This window comes from Hetaerina americana, unplaced genomic scaffold (assembly GCF_022747635.1).
Source record: "Hetaerina americana unplaced genomic scaffold, ioHetAmer1.1.p SCAF_6, whole genome shotgun sequence".
NCBI classification, from domain to species: domain Eukaryota; kingdom Metazoa; phylum Arthropoda; class Insecta; order Odonata; family Calopterygidae; genus Hetaerina; species Hetaerina americana.
The window spans coordinates 31858070-31883715 of record NW_027287205.1 but is presented as its reverse complement, the minus strand read 5'-3'; the positions used below and the strand labels follow the sequence as shown (position 1 = coordinate 31883715).

Here is a 25646-nt window from a genome sequence, read left to right as displayed (position 1 = left end):
ATCAATTTGTGACAGGGCTGCCGAAATCCCAGTTTAGAAAATTGACGTCACAAAATTTATAGTCCAAAATAAGGTTGGAGCGCGTTAATTAATGTAATAATTCATAAGAGCCTCAAAAACCAATAAAGACCTCACAATGCTTAAAACAATGTGTACTCACATCGTATCTGTTTGCGTTACACGCATGAGTGATTGCTACACTTCTTTTCATCACTCGTCATTAATACATGAACTTAAGTGACACGTTAACTCGTACAATCGAGGATCGAATCTAACGATTGGCCAAAAAATCGAATCCTGATATCCTGTTCTTGAGAAACGTCGTATATGAGAACCGATAAAAATGTTGTTTCAAGTAACAAGTTACCTTATCATCATATTTAAAAGTGCACTACTGAACGATTGTTACAAAGAGTAATGAGTCTACTTGACATTTTTTTATGCTGAAAATATGCTATTCAATCGGTACGGCTGTTAAGAGTTATATATCAGAGGCTCAATTTTTTATTGGCTAAGCCTAGAATATGTCCTATATCATTACCAAACTTATATGGGCAAAACTAGTTTCAAGCTGAGGGTTTCTATCCAACCGATACTTCATGCTTGAGTATCGAATAAAGCATCTATTATCAACAATTCGACTGCTGAAGTCTTGATACGATTGAAACATCTTTACACATTGCGTCTATAATTTTCTTTGCCCGCCTCCTGCACCAATAGAATTAAGAGAACATATCCCAAACTCGAGATTCGTAGACAGGGGAGAAAAAACGACCCCGACCATCTTTCTTAAAATTACTGCCAACTATTCCAGTCGAAAAACCTATCCTTGTGACGTTGACGTGAAAACGTTAACTATACCTGTAGATATAGGTATTGCGTATCGTATCTGGGCCACAGAGAACCGGCATGACAAGCAGGGCAGCCATGCCCTCTTGAACTTTTCAATGGAAAACAAAATTATCGTCCTGCCCCCTTATATTAGGGTTATACCGACTTTTTGACCTGCCTTTACCCCCAAAAATAATAACTTCCGACATGTATCTTCCCTTTCCCCTTATTTATCCACTTCACCTGGGGGAAGGAAACCTTTTGAAGGCGGAATGCCGTCTTTGTTTTCCGAGTTGGGGAGAGAGAAGGTGGAAGAGGAGACGTTATTAAATCCAGGGGGGAGGGAGGAATCAGCCCAGCGGATCTTACAAAATTCCCAGCGGTCGCGTTGTTGTCTTCGAAGCATGCATTAAGCCTTGAGGTTGACGCGTTGCTGCGATACGCTTGAAAAAAGGGGGTAAAAAAAACTTGATCACCTATGAATCCCGAAAATCAAAATAAAAAAATCGAATCTCAATAGATGAAACCAAAGAGGGGAGCGTAAAAAAACGGTGTTACCGCGCGATGGGCCTTTCACAGGATCCCTCTCTCCCTTTCCGAGCTCTTTGAGAACCGCCTGACGGTGGCGCGGAGAGGCGGGACGAGGCCCCCCCTCCCTCTCTCTCTGATTGCCGGCTCGAAACGAGGAAAACCTGTCCGCCGACTGCCACACTGGGTCGCCTCTAGTTCGCCCACCGGAATCCCTGTAACCTGTCGGCAAGAAAGGGGAGGGGCATTGGGGGTAGTGAGGGGGGCGGAGATAGAGAGAGAGAGAACAGGTGTAGGGACCCAGGAGGAGGAGGGTTGAGGGGGAGGAGAGGAAAGAGAGAGAGAGATACGAGGGGGGGGGGGTGGGGAGATTGCGTGTCCAGGACGGGTAAGGAGGTTGGGGGGGTATCGAGGAATGAAGGGAAAGGGAACGCCAGGCTTCACAGACGCTCCCGAGACTACACCTCGTACATTCGTGGAATTGCAATGAGGCGCCCGCGGTTGATTGGTCCTGGGCGCTTTGTGAACCCAGATTAACTCTCGAGAACTGAACTAAATGAGGAGAAAGGTTTGGACTCCACTCGGGAGAAGCTTCATGCAGTCACCACTACTGTTTAGCAATTAATTTTGATGCCGCATCACTGGAGTAGAATTACTCTATGCCACACCCTAGCGGTGGCTTATAGGGCACAGTGTACATGGGTACCGATTTTCCTGGACTGCAAGACCTTCCAGGTTGCCCGTACAGTGGACCCTATTCTTCCACTCGTGTTTTTCGTTATTACAGTAGGCCACGCGGTCTCCAAACTCCAGCAATAAGCAAACAAAATCCTCCCGCCATCAGGTGGCGATGATGCGGGCCGCCAAGGCAAGCCAGTCGTGGTGTAATACCATTGTTAATATAACTTCAAATGAATCTAAGAACTAATGGTTGTGCATTGGTACCCTACCACGGCACACGCCCTTGAGGTGACTTGCGCAGTATTGGGCAGATGCGCGGAGACGCTTCGACCATTCAGGATCCTGCCCAGAACCTAATTTCGAAATTAAACAGGATGCAGAATAAATTAGAACCGCTATTAATTAAGCAACTCTAGATGCATCATGGTCATATACCTGGATAACCTTTACACTTTCAGGATTCACTTTGGGGAATTGTGTGATGTCCATTTAAAAGATTTTTTCAATTAATTTTACACAGACTTTATTTTAAATATTACTTTAAAAATATACTTAAAAATAAAGAACTGTTTTAATATGGACGTATACCTGAATGTTACACTGAAATTAAACCTTAAATGGAGTACACACACTAGTAGAATACACTGATCAACCTTGAAGAAACTGTGTTTCATCATATGGGTTGTCGGAAAATGCAATGAAAAATTAAATGAGAGGTGGTGATTCGCTTTAGTTATGCCACTTTTAGAAAACGCGGCAAGTGTTCAAGTCCATGAGAGTCTATTTTAATAAAGGAATTGGCAATAAAGTCCGGAGAAATTTTGCTGGATTGGATAAAACATAGGATAAAGGAGTAAGCCTGCCAAGAGAAATTAGTAGGCAGCGCCCTGTTTCACGAAGATAGCAGGCAAGGCATAAACACTATTAGAATGTATCTGAAGTTACTGAAATACCTGAATTTACTGTGACCCCGAGGGAATTACTATGTTCCTCCATTACATTGGCGGTTACAACCCCAAGGTAAATCAAGAGTGAAAGACAACAATAGCAACACGACAATTCTAGCTCTTCCCTGGCACGGCACACAAATTTTACGTCCATACGTATAACGGCAAAGTAACCCCTAAGCAATCCTATATTATTAAATTGAACGGAAAAACTTCACTTACACACGCCTGTTGTTACGTCTGTGTGTAGATAGGTAAGTACGTACGTAACGGTACATGCGTTTATATGCAAGTGCTAATATGTATTCACGTTTATGCATTGTTTTATATTTATTCGCAAATAACTGGTGTCAGAAACTATGCCCTTTGCAGTGCCTTGCGGGGTATTTTGTACAAAGGAAAGCCGTCTATTTCTGGAAGAATCATTATGAACGAGGGGAAATCTCTGCGTTATTCCTAGATAGCCGGGGTTGGAATCAACTGCAGACACAATTACGTTCACGTCTAAAACTTTTAGATAAATACATATCATTCCAGTTTAAAAATGAACAGAGAGGGGATAATTATAGCACCACATTAAATTGGCAGGCGAGACCAAAGCGAGTAGTAAAGGGAAATTGACTGCCGCACAGACCGGCACAAGAAATCCTTTTCCCTTGGGAAATTCGTGAAAATGACAAGAATGAACATCATGCAAGCCAGTTCAACTGTGGGAAAAGATAATTGAACGGAAGACCAATATTCACCATTATATATTTATTAATGCACGGATCAGAGACATGGAGCTTTGGAAAAGTGGACCAGTTACAAATAAAAGCCTTTGAAACATGATACTGGAAGCCAATCAGAAGATTAAATGTACGAGTATGTATACACAAAGCGAGGAACGAGGAAGTACATATATACGTAAGAGCGGAAGAGGAATGGGCCACATGGAGGACTAACCGTAAAGCAAAGAAAAAGAGACGGATTGGGCACGCTTAGAGGCACATTAGATTAGTTAGAAACATGATAGAAGGGAAAGTTGAAGGGAAGATCACGCAATGGAAGACCAATTACGAATACATAGGACAAATTAACAAGGAAATAAAACAGGGTTTTACCACATTAGTTTTCATAGCAATTGAAATCGAAAATAAAAGATTTTATACATGTTCTTATTGCAGCTAAGAGCTATCACCACATGAGTTATGGCTTAATGGTGCAGAAATTAAATGCGTTCTCACAAAAGAATTATATTATGTGCCCAATTATGTATTATTTTCAAGAGCATTAAAATAGCAACACCTTTGTGCAGGTGATATTTATTAATCAGTGAGCAAAAACAGTCGAAATCCCATAATCACAAAAACTGGCCCATAAAAACAAGTCCAAAATACGTTTTAGAGCACGTTTCAAAAACTTCTTCCAGTACTTACAAATCGTATATTCACTTCGCATCCCTTGACTAAATACGCATGAATTCAAAGTACAGGGTCCGTACAATAAGTATCGTGACTGGTTCGCTGTAGCCTCAACGGATTGGTGGATGCGAGTCCGACCGGTCGGCCCAGTAGAGGGGTTCCCCACCACTCAGGCGCACTTTAGTTTAGCCACCTCCGACTTGAGGCAGGAGGTGGATTTTTGTGACGTGCGATTGTTTGTGGTCTAGTCGCGCCAGCATGGAGCGTAGCGTCGAGCAACGCTACGCTGCGAAGTTTTGCGTTAAACTCGGGAAATCCGCGTCGGAGGCCCTTGAACTCATTAAACAGGCTAATGGGGATGATGCCTTAAGCCGCACAAGAGTTTTTGAGTGGCACAAAATTTATAAGGAAGGCCGGGAGCTCGTCGAAGACGAGCACCGCGTCGGACGCCCGACGACCGCTCGAACCGATGCTCAGGTGACCAAAGTGAAAAAAGTTTTGGACTCTGACAGGCGTTAAACCATCGCTCTTATCAGCGAGGAGACCGGCCTTTCAGTCGAAACCGTCCACACCATTGTAACAGAGGATCTTGCGATGAGGAAAGTGTGCGCGAAGCTGGTGCCGAAAGTCTTGAGTGAGGAACAAAAACTGTCGCGGGTGGTAATTTTGCAAGAAATTTTGGACTGCGCCCGGGAAGAAGATTTTCTCGAAAACGTTTTTACCTCAAAGGATAGCTCAAAAGGAGCTCAAAGCATATCGGTTCGACACCATCGAGGCGGTTCAAGCGGCGACGACAAAGGCTATCAACAGTATTCCGGAAACCGACTTCCAGCGGGCTTTTGACGAGTGGCAGACGCGCCGAACTAAGTGTAGCGATGCAGGACGAATGTACCTGTATTTTGAAAATCATTAAGTAATTGTAAGGATACCTGCAATAAATTTTGATTTTTGGAACCAGTGCCGATAGTTATTGTATGGACCCTGTAGATCCCCGCGAATGGGATAGGTTCAGGGATTTCTAGGGGATTTCAGATTACAATTAGATTTTCAGGCAGTGTTTTTGGGGCTCTTAATCTTTTACCTATTTCGAGCGCTAAGCGCGAGGAAAGAAATACGTGATTGTGCCAGTCTTTATTGTTTATATTCTCTTTGTCTATTCTACCGACAAGATTCAGAGCCCTGAAAATTAATTCTCTGGGGTCGGACTATTGATAGTAGTTTACAGGTTAAGATAAGATTTTGTTGGACCCATGTACGGGTATATTTTTCGCAACACTTATATATAAGTGCCGTTTAACCTGAAACTAAATACTTTAACCCCATATATTAGAAGAAAATTAATTTATCACTAATCTGAAAACAGCCACGTTTTGGCCTTTTTCATCGGATTATCAACATGAAATTAACACCTATGGTAATCATAAACACCCACGCACGGTAGTTGGCTGAGGACCCAATTATTGTCGGCCTCAAAATGATATCTTGCTATACTTTGATAATTTATGACTGGGTTTGTGTACCAGATTTTATTGGGCAATATATATGATTTTAAATGTATTTCTATTGGAATTATAGTCTCATTTTTTAAATTGCCACAAATATAAAAGTTCAGACCCCGTAATGCAATAATGAACACCTTAAACTCTACAAGGGTACGCGGCCAACTAATGAAGTGATTTAAGCTCAGTTTAATGTTTTAAACTTCATCTTTCGTTTCTTTCTCCCTCTCTAGCCAGCATTATCCCTTTAATTACTAACTTCAACATTCAAGTGACACCTCTGACAATAGGATAGAGGTGTGCTATCTGAGATATGACTCACAACCTAAAGATAAATGCATTCTCTTTCCCTCAAATAGTACACGGCCATATCACTTAAGGTAGCGAAACATCAGTACATACTATATTTTACCACATTTACAGACTTTCGCACCCTTTCCGTGACCACCGTCCCATCGCATGTTGTGGCAACTCCGCCGAAGGTTATGCTGGCCTACGGGGGGGAGGCGTGGCACACCGCTGATGGCAGGCCGGAAGTGTACAATTGGGCAGACCGCAGGGAGAAAAAATTAATTGAAATAGCTTTTATCACTCCAAATAATATACCATAATGCCAATAGATTTCAACAGGATTTTTCGTCGATGAAAAGACATTTGTTTGGTATGAGTCGTGAACAACTAAAGAATGTTTAGATGTTTGAGATACATATATTGTTGGCACTTGGGCATGATAAGATCCGTGCTCAATGATCGACGGATCGAAAGTGTCATAAAGTGATTCAAAATTACGAGACTCGACAAACACAATTGATCTACGGCACATTATAGTATATCCTATGAGCCACCACAAGGGTGTGTAGCAGATGATGATTACATTTCAGCATCAACATAAGGAACATGTTACACTGCGATAAACCCTTCTACAATTCCGCATACTTCCTTCCTCCCGTCATTCAGTCCAATTCCTTCCACATTTGCCTAACGTTCTCCCTTCTATCACAGTCACCAATATCCCATTGGCAATCAAATTGTTCTGTATACTTTACGCTTCCACGTTTCACTTCGCGGAATTTTCTCATATCTATATTTAAAATAATGTTCTCCGCCTATATAAAAATATCCATAAAGCAAAGGAGAGGCAAAACAAGTACGTACATATGTCAAATATCCATAAAAATTTTCTCTCAATCTACGTTTCCTGCTTCCTTAGTATTTCTACGAACAATCTTCTCTTCCCCCTCACTATGACTAACCCTTAATCTTGCACTTGTTTTTCTTTCAGTCCACTTCACATAGAATTTCAAATTGATAACAAGGACGTTGGAGAAGGATGTTAAGAAAAGGCTCGTGAAAAGTTTTATGTGGAGCGTGGTTTTGTACCGCGCGGAAACATGGTCAATGGAGCAGAATGATAGACATACTTGTGCATCGGAGGCTTTTGAAACGTGCAGGTGGAGATTGAAGGTTAATGGACCAGTACCTATCTCAACCATTTAAAATACAAGTACATGATAGATATTTTTGGAGAATGATCCAGGAAGAAAGACGTCACGAGAGTGCATTTGTTAAAACTGAATATTTCTTGATATTATTACGAATTTGTACTTAAAATTATAACGCAAATATTGCCGCGCTCTTTTTTAAGTCATAAGCAAATATCCATGTGGTCTAATCGACCAGGCATCATGAATGAGCTTCAGATCAGATTCAAGCGGTAGAAAACTTTCAACTGTTCCGTCTCGTTCGTTCACACTGTATGAAAATTAGAGTCATTTCTTCTCTCCGACCTCACCTCAGGCAACATATTTTCACATTATTCTCCTTACCTCCCTCAGCCTTAACCCCACCTTTCGCGGCCCCATCCTTCCCCACAGGTTTTAACCCCCTCCGACGACGACGCCGCGCATGACGTAATCCTTCAATTCCATCTTGTTCGTCTCGCTCCTTCCAAACACCCTTCTTGCCCGGTTCACCTTGAGCCCTTTGGAAGACACTCGGTGGACGAATATGCATCCGTTTATTTACCTTAGCGACGAAAGCTGTCAAGATTTTAGAGACGAGTGAGGGAGTGCGTGTTCCACTCGCGAATCAGCACGCTTCCTGCAGACGTCACGGAAGAATGAGCCCTTAATCTGAATCGAACCAAGTCAAATCGATGGTCGAATTTGAACATCTACGAAGTTGGATGTTCGAAGTCGACCTACGAAGTTAATCAAAGGCCAGAAAATGTCGATCTATGGAATATTTTGTACGCCGTGGCATTTGCATTATAGCTGTTCGATTTGACATTTGAACGGTACGACGATTATCTAATCCCACCCTCCTGGCATGTGTAAATTTTATTGAAATAGGCTTGTATGAAATCAGTATGAACAATTATTATCATTTATCAAATGTAGTCTACCGTAATTTCCCGTAATTTCCTTAAGTCTTCCTCCAGCATGTATATACATTTGCACGTTATTGAGGTTTTTGTTAATTTTTTTCCCTTTTCACTTCCTCTCCAAATACATTTTTTTCTCCATGCAGCCTGGTGCTTGCACCCCCTGCCACACACCTTTTTGGTAGACCGCAGGGTATAAATGTAGATTTACCGCTTAAGGTAGTTTTTGGTTGGGCACAGGCTTTCTAACCATAAATTCGTTTTCCTCATATAATATAATAAATAAATATATGTATATGTATATATATACACACACACTCACACACACACACACACACACACGTGTGTGTGCGTAGAGGGTCGCGGGAGTCCAGGGGCAGAGTGAACGGATTGATTGAGGGCCAGGCATGCCTCTCTGGGTACCCTCAGCCAGTGTGATTTTTCGAGTACCAGATCTTCCTGGGCAACCATAACCGGCACTGGGAAATGAACTGGCCACCAATGCAGACTGCTGAATGTTTGATTGGCCACGGATGTCAATCATTTGTCCTTTTGTCTGTTGAGGAAAACTATTCAACAGCGATCTTCGCTTGTTCACGTCTTATTAACCATTTTCCATGCTGCTGTTTTATTACTAAATAAAACTGCAAGAAACCCTTGCCCTTGCGTGCGAAACGTTTGCTTCGGTGTCGCGTCTGGATCGAGTTGGCGGACGAATTCCGGCTCGCTTTCACCCTTGAGACGAGAGCGCGCCATCCAAGCGGGTGAAATCACAGCGATGGCAATAGCACAGGAATGCCAGCTTTGCCAGCTGCCCAGATACGTGCAGTAGAAGGCGTTGACGCAAGGTGAAAAAAGTTTCGACTATCGGACATGATAGGTGCTTGGCAACTTCCAGAGTTGCTTCTTTATAGGGCTTTGGGATAGCATCTATCTATTTCTACCGGCTAGTTCATCTCCAAAATATTGCTTTGTTAGATTTTAAATTTGGGCCTATGTAGTAAGAGACATCAAATATTTGAATTTCGGAGGGTCTCAAAGACAAGGTATGAATTTAAAAATGTGCGCAATAAGTAAGAAATGGTAGTATTTTTTTAAGAGTCGACTCTGTTGGACGTGAGGACAGTAATGCCACACACCCTAGCAGTGGTTTGCAGGGTACTAAAAACATCTAAAAAACAAATGAGCTGGAAGGGTTTGAACATGTTCCTGTATGTTGTCAAACGCATCCTTTATCCCACATTTTCACCGTGCTTAATTGAGTAGAGGTGAATCTATTCTGTAGAATCAATTACATATGTATTCTTATGTTTGAATATTAGTTGAATACGTACGTAAATGCCCGTTATCTAAATGGTGCGTCAATTTCAAATCTTATTTTAAACATCATCATCAAAACCAAACGTGAATACGTATTATACTATATTAATCATGGTACCCTGCAAGCCACCGCTAGGGTGGGTGGCAGGGGGTGATTACACAAAATGCTTTTCCTCTCTAGCTCTTAGTGTTACCGTAACTTTAGAGAACGACAAATCATCAACGTGTCCGTCCCAAGTTCATAAAGCGAACAAAAATGATAACAACCCACCATTTGGTATAAAAATGGGTGATGAAATGACACATATATTATAGAAGTAAACTCAGATCCAGCATAATAGGAATTTCAGAACATGCAAATGCCATGCGTGTCAAACGTGTCCGTCCCAAGTTCATAAAGCGAACAAAAATGATAACAACCCACCATTTGGTGTAAAAATGGGCGATGAAATGACTCATATATAATAGAAGTAAACTCAGATCCAGCATAATAGGAATTTCAGAACATGCAAAAGCCGTCTTACCGTTCCAGTAGTGCAAATTTCCAACGCTACATTACGATTCATGAAAAAAACTGTGAAGGTGTATGTAGCTTTACGTGGAACACAAACTGGGTAAACTGGATTTTTTTAATAATGACATCTACTTAACGTTGAGATAAAGCGACATTCCTCTTCTGCATCGAAGGAGAAACTAATTACAAATCTCTGGCAAGTCAACTTGGCTATATTATCCAATCGTAAATACTACGATGGAAGCAGTTTATGAAAATATATTGAGGCCGATTTCATATGCAGTTTATTCAATTCCCTCTGAACAATAGGTTCACGGAATGCAAGCACCCAATATTTGGGGAGGTGATGTCATACAACTGAGTACGTCTATATGGTACACTGCAAGCCATTGCTAGGGCGTGTGGCAGGGAGGAACTTCAGGCTGAACGTATGGACGCAGGGGCATTCAACAGGGGGTAGAAAACCTCGGTAAATGAAACTATTTTGAGATGTCAATACTTACTGAGGGGGGCAATTACATCATTCACGTCCGTAGATATTATACTTGGCATATATATGTGTGCGTATGCTATTTTGGAATGTAGTATGCTTTTTGCATGTTACATTGGAAAACGTATTGCATTACGGGCTAATAAAATAAGGTACGAAACAACATTCTTGCTTAAAATGACTGCATTTGGAATGATAAGCATCACTTTTATTTCGTTCAACCTCATATTCATTCGATGGGTGCGTATTAAAGCTAACAGCCGCGTGCAAATTGTATGCAGTACTGCGCACGCAGACTTGACGTATGTTAAAAAAAAGGGAAAAGGTATCACGTCATTCTCCACAGCCGTCGACCGTCACGTTCCGTAGCCACTCCCCTATATTATGCAACATTTTGGCCTAAATCAGCGGGAATAATGGATGTCTTTGTGTGTGTGCCTACCGTGGTCAAAACGATTAAAGAAGCAGATTCATGTTCGCAAGTATCGCAGAATACTTCCCATCAAATCATAGGTTTCGTTTATCGAATTTCACGACCTAGCATCTCTGTATATCGTTGAGAGTTTGAATATTAGCGAGAGGGCGGAAAATAAAACAAACACGTAGGAATTCGGTGGGCATCGTAACCCAGACGCTTATGTTGTACATAATCAGCAAATCCCGTTTTTCCTCTGCAATCCTCAAGCACCCATGCCGTCAAGATGATGTGTTAAGTATTTTGTTCACGAAATATTATTAGAGTGTCACGAAAGCTAAGAAACTTTGTTTCTATCATTTATCAATCTTCTAACTACCCGCATAAGCATGGTCTCAACGAAAAAATATTATTTATCGAATTATTATATTGCAAGTATAATCATACATTACATACCCCGCTCTCTTTTATTTTATATTTTGAATAGGTTTGCATCTCCTTTCTATTCTCACAAGAATTGCAAACATTGTAGGAAATATATAAACTACCGTTGCTCACTTTTTGTCAGTCGGAAGCTTTTACTTAAATTAGAACTGTATACGTACCTAAACATTTTTGGTCTAAATGTCACATTTGTCAAGATTCTACATTCCTCCACTATTCCTAGACTATGCCAAACAGTTTAATGCATGTAAACAGTAACTGTAATACTTCAAACCAATGAAAAACCTTTCTACCGAAACAACAGAATTATAACCTTTTTCGCAACGGGGAACTTAAACTTCCAATTCATGGAGTAGCGCGACACTAGGATATATTATTATAATCTAAATAGACAGCTGCGAGCCACCACAAGGATGTGCGGCAGGAGGTGATGATACAGTAGTCATGCGATATCAAAAATTAAGTTTTTTATGAATTATGTTTTTATTATTATTAGAATTTCTACCGTTGAAGGTAGGTTTTGAATGTGCACAGATAGGACAACGATACATTTATTTGCCTCTCCTAACGAAACACAACCAGACATCCAACATTACAGCAAACCCTTTTTCAACTCCCCATACTTCCTTCCCCCCTTCATTCCAACTACATACCCATCCTTTTTCTACCCCTTCTTCACTTGCCTAATTTTCCCCCTCTATCACATTCTTCAGCAATCCATCTCTACTCAAAATCCCTGAACCCATCTTTCCTTCCTCGTTGCCTTATGCAACTCTTTTTATGTCCCTTCTATTTTGGCCAACTTTGTGCAAAATACTTCCGAGAAAGATAAACTTCAATCTGCTTTAGTTTTTTCCCGCCTATTTTAACGTTTCAATTAGCCTTCCTCCTTCTCGAAAACCTCACAACCCTTATTTTGTTTACGTTGATTCTCATCTCGCCTATCACACAGACTATCTATTGTGCTCATCAATGTTGTAACTCGTTGGCCAATTGGTTAACCAAAACCTAAGCATCTGCAAATCTAACTGATTTTCTAAATTATTCACAAAATATTATTCCCATCATCAGTTCTTCGCATGTCCTTTTTCACATTTCTCCTGCACTGGGATATACGTTTTTTAAATAATAATAATAATATATATAAATATATATATATATATATATATATATATAAACACAAAATAATATATAAATAATTTAAAATAAGGTACATCTAAAAGGTTCAAACTATTAGTTTTAACAAGTTTCTTCAACAAGTTTGGAATTTGAAATCAACGCGGGAGTAACCAGAAATCCGACTTATGAACCACAAATCTTCAAAGGACTTTTTGGAATTTAATATCAGATGAGGGAAGAATAACCACTCTCTTCGCACAGAATTAAATGAGGAAGAACAGCGGTATATTGGGCGCATTTTCAATGGCTCTTACTTCAATCAAATTGCGTTGATTTAGGCGATGAAGACTTGGACATTGCGGTATTCGACACACTTCACCGCCGGTAATATACACTTGATAGACTGAGGTGATGCGCAAAAAGTTGGAATAAATCTTGACCGACCTGTCGCGATTAGATCCTAGTACACTTATTTGCCCTGCCCATGTTATTCACGTTTTTAACTATTTATTCACATATTCAATCGGTCAAGGTAGTTTTATAATGAGTCCAATGCCTAAGCTCTGGTGCATTCCTAAGTCCCGACTAACACAAAACTCTCTTCATTTCCGCATCCCTCCTACATCCCTTTATTCGGTCTTTCATGCGCATTCTTCTCCAGCCTCTACCCTGTTTACTTAACAATCTACTCTCTGACACAGTCTCAACAGTCCATTGCCACACGATTAGCCCTGCATCTATTTTTCCTGCCTTCTTACTTTTTTATACGTCTCTAAATAACTTTCTCTCTTTCCCCACCATACCCTCAACTTCTTCGCTTGGTTATGCACATTACTAAGTAGAATAAACGAGTTAACGACTATGCTATTTCAGCTAATTATGTTTCGATATTTGCGCATTATTACAAAAGAAGGCGGATCAAGAGTGACGAAACAACCGCAAGAAGAATATATGAAATACGTGTAATATGGAGTTATATTCACAGTAAAAGCAAAAAAGTTAGGATTAAAAAAATAGGCTCAACGAACAGAAACGAAATCACGTAGTTGGCATTTGGAAAACACAAGAGCTGGATCGACATACATTCCAGGAAGAGTCTCCGACACTCAAATATGTGATTTGGCAACATTCCCCGAAGGAGAGTATTTCAAGTAAGTGTCTTGAAGGGGAAATGCTGAAGTGGCTTTAATAATTAATTAAGATGGATATTTACCGTCGGGGGAAAGTAAGTATCCTACGAAAATAGAAGGTTAAACACTTAATGTTAGTGTAACCGTTGTTACGGTACTGAAAATTTCGCAAACAACTCCCTATTTGACTGGAGCGTCTATTGTAGAACTTGTGATTAATTGTAACTTTGATCGTTCCCAGTTAAAATACTACCATCTGTCGTCAAGTGCCACATATTATACAAGAGGCACATACAGACTGACAGAACCCATGTCGACAACACACACAGTTTCAATTTCATGTATCCAACCTAGCTTTTTGCAATATACCCTTCTCAATAAATAAAACATCCTGAAAGAGTAATTATGTTTCATACTTCGCGAGTAAATTGAGAGCGTTACGGACAAGGTCACTTCATAAAAATCGATAACTAACCATAGCGTGCAGCATGTTGATGCATATTCAAAGATAATTAAGTTGAAGGAAAATCTGTTCAAGTATTTCAACTTACCATTGCAAATGAATTCGTACTAGATTAAATTGTCTTGAAATGAACTATTCAAACGCCAATGACTGAGAGGTAAGTACGTGTGACGGCTCTACTGGATAAACTAGAACGCAGGTCCTTGCATTTATGAAAATAACCGACGAGACTAACCCAGAAGTAAAGGCAGGGGGATCAAGAGTGTATTTCTTAAAAAAATGGAGTTATCATGACCTCACACTATAAGGACAGGTTAGATCACCTGGCTGAACTTAAATAAAATGACAGTCAAGAATTTAAAATATTCTTCCCGCGAACAATTCGCCATTACAGCAAAACCAATATTTATTCATTCATTCAATGTATTGAAGCTATTTAAGGTTCGTTTTGAACTGTGCCGAAAGACTATTTTCTTCTACGGATAACGAGAACTTCCAGTTTCCTTACACACGTATTAGCTCTTTTTTATTTCTTCGCAGCTCTTCTTTACCCCTCCCTTCAAGCTGTCTAAAAGGCCAACTCTCTTCCTACCTCTACTCCCCGCTTACTCCACATCCTTCGCTTCTATCACGGCCTTAAACATCCAACCACCTTGCAATACTTCCTACACCCATTATTCTGTCTTTTTCCGATTTCCAAAACAGATTTTAAATACCCAAATATTTACAATAAAATTTTAAAAATAATTTCTTATTCAAATTAAACATTTCTCAAAAAAATTATTTCCTCATCAAAACTAATTCTTCCACGAACATCTAAAATTTACAAGACAATTAGGTAATTACATACCATTTCCCAGTGTTCTATGTTTAATTTAGTAGAAGCGTTATGTAGGAGTACCCACTGCTCTCGAACCTGTTGCAAGGCTTGCACGTAGGCTTGCACCTGTCCTGCAAGGCTTAAACGTAAAATGCATGCGTCCCATGTAATGCAATTAGTAGGAAGATTTTCAGAACATGCTAAAACTAAAACATTTAGAGATTTATGCATGCTTCGGTACACGAATCCACTTCGCCTTTAACGGTAATTTTTAATACGGGGGGCCTCTCGAGGAAGCCAGACTCACAGCTATATACTTAGTTTTCTTGCAAAAGAGATTTACTGTTCCTTTTCTCGGTGTATCTTCACGAATTTGACTTCCGTGGTTGGAGATTTGAGGTTATATCTCAGCATAAAATACCATTGAAAGTATGTTATGAGAGTATGTTCTTTATAGTGGGACAAGAATAGGGCAATGAAATGAAGACTCCTGGGCAATGAAGAAGCAACTGAATGGAAGGAAATTGAAAAGGAATCTAACAGGAATTGAAAAGGAATCTTCCAGGAATTCTATCCACTCCTGAGTCAGAAAAGAATTAAAATGAAATAAACGGACAGCATTTGAAAATATTTCCATAACTGACAATTTTCACACCGACCGAATTGGCGTGAAGTGAAATGATGACTTAGCACCAGGAAACCAGGCATTCGTCCAGAAAAGAGGCAATCGACCTATAAACGGAGAAGAGTGGATTTTCACATACCAGATACAGTACAGAAATTGAATTTGGGTATAACTCTTGAATACCATCTCGAGATGGTTGGTAACAATGAAATAGGGTGCGCCCAAAGGCATAGGCATGCAGAGAAAAAATTCCATTCCATTATTGTCAATGGTGTCAGGAGGTCAGTAGACCATCCCAGCACATTTAAACCAAACGTCTCTTTCCGGCCATGCAGGACAATATCGCCACTGATTACTCTGGATCTACTGCGAATGTAAATTATTTCCTTGTAAGAATGCCGCAGAAGTAGTTCTTAGGACTCAGAAAATAATAGTGTAATCCTTGATACCCTCCATATCTGAAACTACGATACAGATTGAAATCGTACTTCGGGAGATCTTGGGCCGATTAAATGTGAATTATTTAGTGATAAATGGGGAAGAGTCTTTATTTACATCTACATATTACTTCGCAATTCGATGCCAGGGCGTGTGGCGAATTACGGGGTGGGTTGCCAGTCATGCAAGCAAAATCATTACATCTGTACACAGATTTAGTTTGATCATGCATTCGAACAAATTTATTCACCGCGAAAGGAGCTACTTACATGTCTAAATATTCAGTAAAAAGGACAATATTCAAATCATGCAGTCTGAAATGTCACATAAAAATGTGTCTCTTTAAGATTAATGCATGATATCGATAAAATACATACACTATCAACACTAATTATCCTCAGTGGGCCTACGATCAAATCTATTTTGACCACTAATGGTAGGAGGATTAAACGACCTTTTGGAGAGCATAAGGGGTAGACGTGTAACTCATTCCTATTAAAGTAAATGGTGTGTTTAAGGGGATAACTGATAAGAATCCCAAAAGGCTTCGGGAAGCACATTCGAATAACCGTACCTTGAAGGAACGGATTCCGAAAACGTTTATTCAAAAAAGTACATCATTGCAGTGTGCTCACAAAACCGCAGAATTAGCCCTGGAGAGTTAATGCATACATTTAAAGAAGCAATCAATGGACAGCGTTTACATTATGAAGCAAAGCAAGCATCCAAGGAGAGGAATTAGGTGCCATGAAAAAGAAAAATGAGAAAAATCACGAGGAAATTAAATGTCAGGTGAAACAATAATACACATCCAGTACCAAAGGTTTTTATAAATTGAGTATCAAGGAAGTGTTAATGATATTCTGGTGTAATCACCGGCAGATATCAAGAATAGAAAGACTACGAATCATAAGCAGAAAAAAAATGACAAGCAAAACGACCTTTTCCGCATCTACTTTCACTAAACAGAAAGGACGATCCGCCATGCAGGGTTCCCCTGAGTGTCATCAAACATCTTATCTCCATTATTACGCATTAAATTAAAGCTTTTAAGTTGAATTTAAGGAGGGGAAGGCGAATGCAAGAATGGGAGATGAATGGGCGTTATTGCTGGAAAATATGGAGAAAGGTATGGATTTATTTTTTACTCTGAGAGAGCACTTTGAATAAAATGACAAAAGTAGACTGGTGTATGTAATCACCTCCTTCCACACACCATAGCGGTGGCTTACAGGGTACCACATAGATGTAGCCCCTTTGTTTATGATGCGCCTGTAGCCAGCCACTATTTCCATAGGGATATTTTTGGGGCACGAAGTTATTCCATATTCCATCAGTCAGTTAATTTGCTACATTGATTATTTGTCCGGTCAAATTTCAGATTCGTCGAAGAAGCATTACATTCGGTAATAACTATTAATAACGTATTTGTAATAAGAAATTTGAAAACTAAAAATAGGAAAAACTATGTTTTGTGAGGGAACTAGAATGTACGAATGGCTGCCAACCAAATTGATTCGGCAGGGATAAATCACGAAACCTGTGGTGAAGACAAGGGGTTTCGTCTCGGCTGTCGAGTATGACATCGTACTGTAGTTGAGTACCGTGAAAATTGCGTACGTGATTTCCTCACGTTCTAAAAATACATTAATTTATAAGTTCTCAAATTGATGATGCAAAATGACATCGCTTATTAATTGTCAACTAGGTTACTACGAGGACCCTCCAAGAAACTCTCAAAGAAAATATGCAACCGATGTCATTTTACCTTCTTCGTACAGCCTTGTATTGTTCAAGAGGCTTGTTAGGATAACGTATTTGGTAACGCAGAAATGACTCAATAACTTTCGCTGTTGCTATGAACTCCCGAGGCAAAGAACTGTTATTAGCGAGACGGTCACATTTCCATTCATTCCATTATAATTTAACGCATGCGAATCGAGTTTCATAATGAAAGGTGGAGTTATTGCGGTTTCCCGTTTCAGAAGGATTTTTTTCATTGGTTTCGATGTTCCTACACCATTATCGGTGAGTTTGAATTTGAGACACTCATCATGACACGGTAGGATTTGAGATACTAATAATATGGAATAATATAAAACGACGAAAATCGACGCAATATTTTGGAAAACTGTAATTATCGTTTTATTAAGAATAATTCCAAACACATCATTCATTCCTGGCACGCTCTTATTCGCGAGTAGTTGTAGTTCTTAGGGACGTCCCTAGGAATTAAAGTTAGGGTGGAGAGAAACCCGGCATCGGCATTAGGCTACTCTTCAACGAAAGACATTGCCCCGTACCTTGAATTTATATTTAACAAATCCCTCACAGAGTGCAAAGTACCTAAGATTTGGAAAACCGCGCAAATAACGCCTATTTTTAAAAGTGGTGACAGGGAGGATCCCAGTAATTACAGACCTATATCTCTCACTTCTATCTGTTGCAAAATCTTAGAGCACATAATTGTCAGTTCAATAATGAGACACCTTGACAATATTAACTTTTTAAGTGACAATCAACACGGATTCAGGAAAACCCGCTCCTGCGAGACCCAATTAGGATTATTTACACATGATTTACTTTTATCTGGTGAGAGAGGTAGGCAAGTGGATGCCATCTTCTTAGATTTTCAAAAGGCATTTGATAAGGTCCCACACGGTAAACTCATTCATAAATTAAAGGTCGCGGGTATAAACAAGGGCGCCATAAGTTGGGTTAAAGATTTTCTTTCAGAGCGGGAACAGAGGGTAGTCCTTGATGGCGCTAGTTCCGACAGCGTTCGAGTCACGTCGGGGGTACCTCAGGGAAGTGTGATCGGGCCGTTGCTTTTCTTGATTTTTGTTAACGATTTGAACCGCGAAGTGAAAAGTAAAATTAGGATGTTCGCGGATGACACGGTGATCTATCGGGAGATATCTGAGGATGAGGATCGTTTTATTCTAGAGCAGGATTTAGATTGCATTACTAAATGGTGTTCTAACTGGGGATTGACTCTAAATTATAATAAATGTTCAGTGGTAAATTTCTTTAAAAGATCAACGGGATTTGCTTACAAATTAGCTGGAGGTGACCTAGCAGTAGTTGATACGGTAAAATACCTAGGTGTCACATTCACCAAAGACTTAACTTGGGGGACTCACATACGTAAAGTCTGCGGTCAAGCATATAAAAAATTGGGATTAATTAGACGCATTGTCGGCAAAAGTGACTCGAAGGTCAAGGAACGTTGTTACCACGCTCTTGTAAGGCCTCATTTAGAATACGCATGCAGCGTGTGGGATCCGAGTGAAAAAGGTCTCATTCGGGAAATTGAGAAGGTTCAACGCCGGGCAGCCCGTTTTGTAAAAAATTCCTACGATAAAACGCAAAGCGTCACTGAAATGCTCATGGATTTGGGGTGGGAATCATTGGCTGAGAGACGATTCAATGCAAGATTGAAATTATTAAATAAATTTAGATCCGCATGTTTCAGCACCGAGGTCTCGCAAATTATTCGTACTCCTACATACATTAGTCGCTTGGATCATGCATATAAAATTCGGGAAATAGATGCCAGAACTAGCCGACTCAAGGACTCCTTCTTCCCACGGACAATACGGGATAGCAACTGCAGGGTTATAGATAGCAAAAATTCCACTTGCCACCCTCAGCGTCTAAAAAATAATTAGTTGTATTTAAATGCATGCTCTTCCACTAACCTTATGTGTTTTGCTATAATAACCCATTCTTTCCGAATGACTTCATTCATGTTCTGTTCATCTGTTTTTAAGTTTCCCTTTCAATCCCTCGTCCCTCTCCGCGGGGGCAAATTCCTGCTACCTGCAACGTTGGGTCCCATTCCCTGCCATTTAGAGACTCTTTGGGGGTAGAGTGTTTCGTGGTGCATTTTCATGTGGTAGTGATGTTTCAATTTCTTGCTTGTTGTGTCCTGGCTTCCGTGTTGTAGGATGTCTTTCGTGCTGCATCATGGGGTGCAGTTTTTTAGTTGTTTTGCGGTTTAAGTGTTTGCATGAGTATTGGATGAAGGGATTTTTGCATGAGTGTGTGCGCTGCTGTGGGTGTAATTTTCCGTGTTGTTTTTTTTTTGCATGTAGTATTTTTCTTTTTTACGGTTGGTGACCTAACACTCCCCGCCACACGCCCTTGCGGCGGCTTGCGGGGTATTATGTAGATGTAGATGATGAAGACACGAAGGGGTTCAGAGTTTAAAGTCCCATCCGTTCAATGGCGTACTCCACCGAAAGTGCTCACAACATAAACCCCCAGTAGGAATCTAGACATCACTTTAAAATCATGCCTACGCCGGTAAACGAACCCAGGTCCTCGGGGTGGGAAGCCAGTAACCGCACTGCCCATCAGACCACCACCACACCAGCCAGATTCCCTCTTAAGCGCGAGTTTCAGAGATAAACAAGGAAACTGTGACGAGATCGAAGATTAATATTTGAAATTACTTGACACACTCACATTAAAAATACTTTCCTTTTGAAATCCGAAGTAAATCCCAAGGGAACCCCGTAGTATAGACGGATATCATCGTTCGATAGGATGTAGGAGTATGTTGTGGTTTCTCTCGTCATTTGTTGAAAATGACAAATTCTCGAAGCCCACCGCAGGTAGACTAATGGTGAAAACCTTCGATGGATGGATGAGGAAAGAATGAATATCGTTCAATCCGCATAGTTTCTTCAAACTTCAGGAGCAAAGAACGAAACTCAAGACGACGCAAACACCTACCGCCTAGTGTTTCTTGGATTCAGGGTCACCGGGCAACATGAACCAGCCACCGCACGATGGTGACCTTAATCGAGGACATCCACGCAAACGAAGCAGAATAAGTCACTCATTAAGAATTGTTTCATTCGAGTCCCGAATACAATAAATTTAAATTGACATTACGACCATTTTATATTATTTTCAAACCGTGGAACCTCAAGGTTAGAGGCCACAGTAGTGTAGAAAAATTGCGTAAGTCAGCTAGATGCGAATAACGACGTATCAGAAGAAGATATTCCCGACCAAGTAGAAATAAAATCAAATGCACCACCTTTTATTACGAATGAACTTAGAGATGACCAACTGTGCCTTGTACATTTATTGAGACGTCGTCCAACAGTGGACGTAACACTAGTCCTAGTTACACTTGCCTTGACCGGTGACGTATCATTTATTGAAACTTTTGAATGATGACTTTCTATTTTTTTAATTTTAAATTCTGCATAGCCACAAAAAAATCAACGACGGTCTGAACTATACTGAGAGCCGCTTGAAACGAGACGAGAACAAGCGAGACTGTGAGCAAGTTTCAGAACACGAGTTAATATGGTCCCACACTATTTAGGGAGTTTAGACCACAAAGATAAGATAAGGGAGATAGACTTCAGATCAGATAAAAATACATATTCATTCTTTCCTCGGGCAATCAAGAATCATAATAGTGAAAAATCGAAGTAATAATTAAAATAGTAAAAAAATCAAATTACTAGCGAGGACAAGATTAAACTCTGGGTATACATACATACTAGAGCATTCGAAGGTGCATGTGCATATTAGTTCCTTGTATATGTATTTGATTGTAATTTAAACTTAGTTTTGCATGTAGTTGCCTTCTATTTCACGGGTGGTCCTAACATTCCCCGCCACACGCACTTGCGGTGTATTGGGTAGATGCACGTGGAAAGACTGTTTAAGCTTGTACCCAGAGCAAATATGACGTAGTCGATCGCGTATCTCTAATCCCTTCTAAACGTATGACCTAACGCAGCCCTTCACAGAAGTAGTCGGCATTTTTGGGCACTCCCACAGGCAGCATATCGTACCACCATTCCTTTAAGGAATTTGCTAACTTTACTCAATCATGACCTTGGATAAGAAGGCGTCTCCGCTTTTATTTTTAAAAAACCATGCGACCTAAGTTGTTTATATTCATCGAGTATGTGGCATTGATTAGTGAAAAAAAACCCAGGTGCAGCTTGCTCGTGAACGATGTGCTAAATATGCATGCACATCTGTAAATCAGCAACATCAAAGGCCATTTTATCTTTCACGTATTTCCTCACGCGTGCTCCCTCGAGGACAGATCAACAGTCTCTTGTAAATATCCTGGGTTATTCGTGGAGGGGCTTGTCACGGTATGGCGTAAAAGCAACTCGCAACGACAAAAAAACTCTATTCAAAATCTTGTTTCCTTCACATCTACACTACTTGCGAAATCATCATTAATGGACTGCCGACAGAAAAGGTTCTCTCACTCTCTTTCTCTGAACACATTAAATTCCCATGCCTTGCTTTCCCTGTCGAACCCAAATTCTTGCCAGTCGACGAAATCACAAGAATTCTACTCCAGTCCAATATGAACCACATGTTCATAAAAAAGTATCTCATATCTTGCGATTCCACCGACGAAAACACTTAAAGAGTTTTCTTGTGAGGACCAGGATGGCAAAAGATATTTATGAGCTCGGTGGTAGCGTAGCAGCGACTTGACTTAAACAAGGCAATGCAAAAACAGCCTGACGAAGGAAACCAAGTTGCCATCTCCGGGTTAGTTGGAGAGCGCACCTGACTTCGCGAGCCCGGTAACCGAGATCCGTCAAGTGATTTAGAATGCCGAGATTAGTTAGGAAGGTGAGGGATGAAGGGATAGGGGCCCAGCATTATTCTTCTTCAATGAAAGATTACATGATATACTGGTTATGCGCCCTATGAGATGCCAGTTGATTCTATAATTTATTCACAAACTTATTTTTATGCTCTACCAACGGATACCACTCCGACTTAACACGACACAAGGCATTAAAAATTCTTATTCCCTGGATTTCAAGTTTCCCTGAACAAGATATTTTCTTTAAAGGTCTTAAGGCATACATTTCGCAGCCACCAAATCCCCTCCATATCAGGTAAATGTGGCAAAATATCCATTTACCTCGAATGCAAGTAGGCACTTCGTATATTTCAATAACTCGGCACAGGTGTTCTTTCGGTGTTGTGATTTTTTTCCTGTGATTGGCCGGCAAAAATCGACAAGGAAAACTCCTCCCTGCACGTAATCGAGAGCTTCAAGCAGAGTGATATCGGGAGTTGAAGTTTCTTGGAGACGAGCTCGTCATTTTCCCTCAAATTACGAGTCGAAGTAAGTGCATTTCCCGCATCGCCGTAGTCGAGTCCGCCACACCTCGTGGAAATTTCAAGCGGCCATGACAACTGACGGCCAGGCATCTATCCACATGACCCCTTCCCCGTGAAGAAGCCCCCTTCCCTCCATTCTCTTCGAAAACTCCCCCATCCCCTCACACTGGGCAACCCGAATGGGCGCGACAGAGAGGTGCGGTGGGAGGAAAAATAGTAAGGTGGGCGAGCAAAAGGAGGGAGGAAGGAAGGAAGGGGACCCTTTTTTTCGAGTAGTCCTTACCTCTCCTCCGCCTCCAGTAGAATCTCCAGAATAGGTAAGCGAGACCGGCGAGCACTAGGACTGTAAGAAGCGTCCCAAACACGGCTCCGGCGACGCTTCCTGAAGTGTAGCACGCGGTCGCATCCCCCGCTTCCATGGCTCCTGTGAAGCACGCGTTTCCTTCCCTCTCACTTGCGCGGAGAACGACGATGAAGGGGACGAGGCGTGGGGGAGGGAATAAAAGTGCGTATACGCGCGTACAGAAGAAAAGCGAGGATGAGATAAGGCGGGGAATCCACTTATTCCGCAACAGGTGTCATTCCAAAAAGGTTCTTCTTTCTGCTTTGGAGATAGACCGGACGAAGGCCAAGACAAAAAATGATAAATTATCGTAGGGACGTAGAATGAAAACAGAATATGAGGATGGAGTGAAAAAAATAACAATCACCACGTCTCGATGAATTTCTTTTCCGTAAAGAAGCACTTCTCCCAGCTCGCGCAAAGACGATTATTCCAAGGAAAAGATCACACACGCGCGTCTTCGCTTGTTTTTTGTTTTTCTCCTTATCTCGAAGTGTAAGTTCGCATGTGTATGGGTAGGAAAACGCAAAGAGTATCCAACCCTGAAGGCGGGAATATCTCTCATACACACACAAACGAACCCTGTTTTATTATCGAGAGGGAGGAAGTTTCATTCCCGTCCTCCTCCCGGCTCCCTCGTATTCGGGGACGTTGAGATGGGGAGGAGGAAAATGCGGGGAGGGGGCGTGGGAAAGATATAATGGGAGGGCCTGCCTCGAATAAAGGTACACAAAACACACAAGACACTAGCGAAACACACGGGGCACTTCCACCTCCGCTAAGACGCCTGACACCTACTCATTGGAACTCGGCTGAGACGACTGGTTTGTTTTGCGGCGGAGAACTCGACGGCGAGTAGGGGAGGGCGAGGAGACGGAAGGAGAGGGGAGGTGGGAGAGCCAATGAGGGGCGGAAAGGAGTGGAGGAGGAGAATGCTGAGGGGTTTGGGGGGGGAAGTTGAGTGGCCGGAGGGGGGAGTTGGAAGGCGAGGAGGTGTAAGTACGTGCAGACGCGTGTGGGTTTGTGTTTGGCCAGATTGTAGGCAAAAGGGTTCGCTCTTTCTCTCCTGAGATCGCGTGCATCCCATTATCCTTGGCCTAGGGAAGGAACTGCCAACTTTCCCGTATCCGCCGCTATACTTACGATAAGGTGCAATGCTGGGACTGATGTTTCTTCGATGCTAAAGAAGAAAGCATTTGCTCACTGGATATTTGGTTGACCTTAAAAATCAAATAGCTGTTGAAATGCATTTTTCGAAAATATATTAAACCTACTGAACAATTTATTTCAACTGCCGTTGGTGAAAGATTATATTTCAAATACAATTATGACCATGTTGACGCAACATCAGAGGACGACCACGCAAAAAGAAAATCTTGCTTCTGGTAGTATTTTGTACTCTAGTATTGTTGAACAAAAATTAGTAATTATTTATATTTAGTTCAGAGTTTCGATAATGGGAAGCGTTGTGATATTTTCGCATCGTCTTGCTTCAAAACCATGTTTCCGCACCGTACAAAACCGCGCATCATATTAAAGTTTAAAAAAATGTTATTCCTGCTGTTGTCAATAACAGAGTAAGTTACAAATTTTGCATTCTATCATATCTTCCGGTGCTTCAAAAATATCGTCTCTAATAGTAGACAACGAAATCAGTCATGTCGTTTATTCATGTCGCCCCTCTATATACAAATAAAAAAATGAAACGAAATGGTTGCCATGCCCTCGAGACAAGTAATCATTTTTTCCGTGCAAGCACTCAAGTTTCTTTCATTATCATTCATCCTGGGGTCACCAATTGGCCATATCACTTTTTCGGAGGCATCCCTTCCAACACCAACAAGACCATTCATGTCTCCTAATACTATTATTCTTTCACCAGGGTCGCATTCATTCAAGTCTTCTCTCGATTTTCCCCGGAACCCATCCGTCACGCTTTCAGTCGCGCCATCCGCTCGTACATAACAAGCTGCAATCACAACGCCTCAAATACCAACTTTCATTCAAACTCAGAGAATGCCAGGGGACACTTAAACTCAACCGACCATTTCGCCCTTTTACCAACATTTTCGCCCTATCATCAGAATCAATCCTTCCACCTAACTGCCGCGCGCATTAGTAA

The 25646-nt window shown here is 41.0% G+C and overlaps 1 protein-coding gene across 1 annotated transcript in view; it reads right to left on the bottom strand.

Annotated features, from left to right (window-relative positions):
* LOC139694940 (uncharacterized) overlaps positions 1–24306 on the bottom strand; it is a 138616-nt gene extending 114310 nt beyond the window's left edge. Inside the window, exon 1 of the mRNA XM_071593458.1 lies at positions 23465–24306. Coding sequence (XP_071449559.1) covers positions 23465–23600 — 136 coding nt within the window. The 5' untranslated portion in view covers positions 23601–24306. The remainder of the gene's footprint in view (positions 1–23464) is intronic.
* Between the last annotated feature and the right edge of the window lie 1340 nt (positions 24307–25646).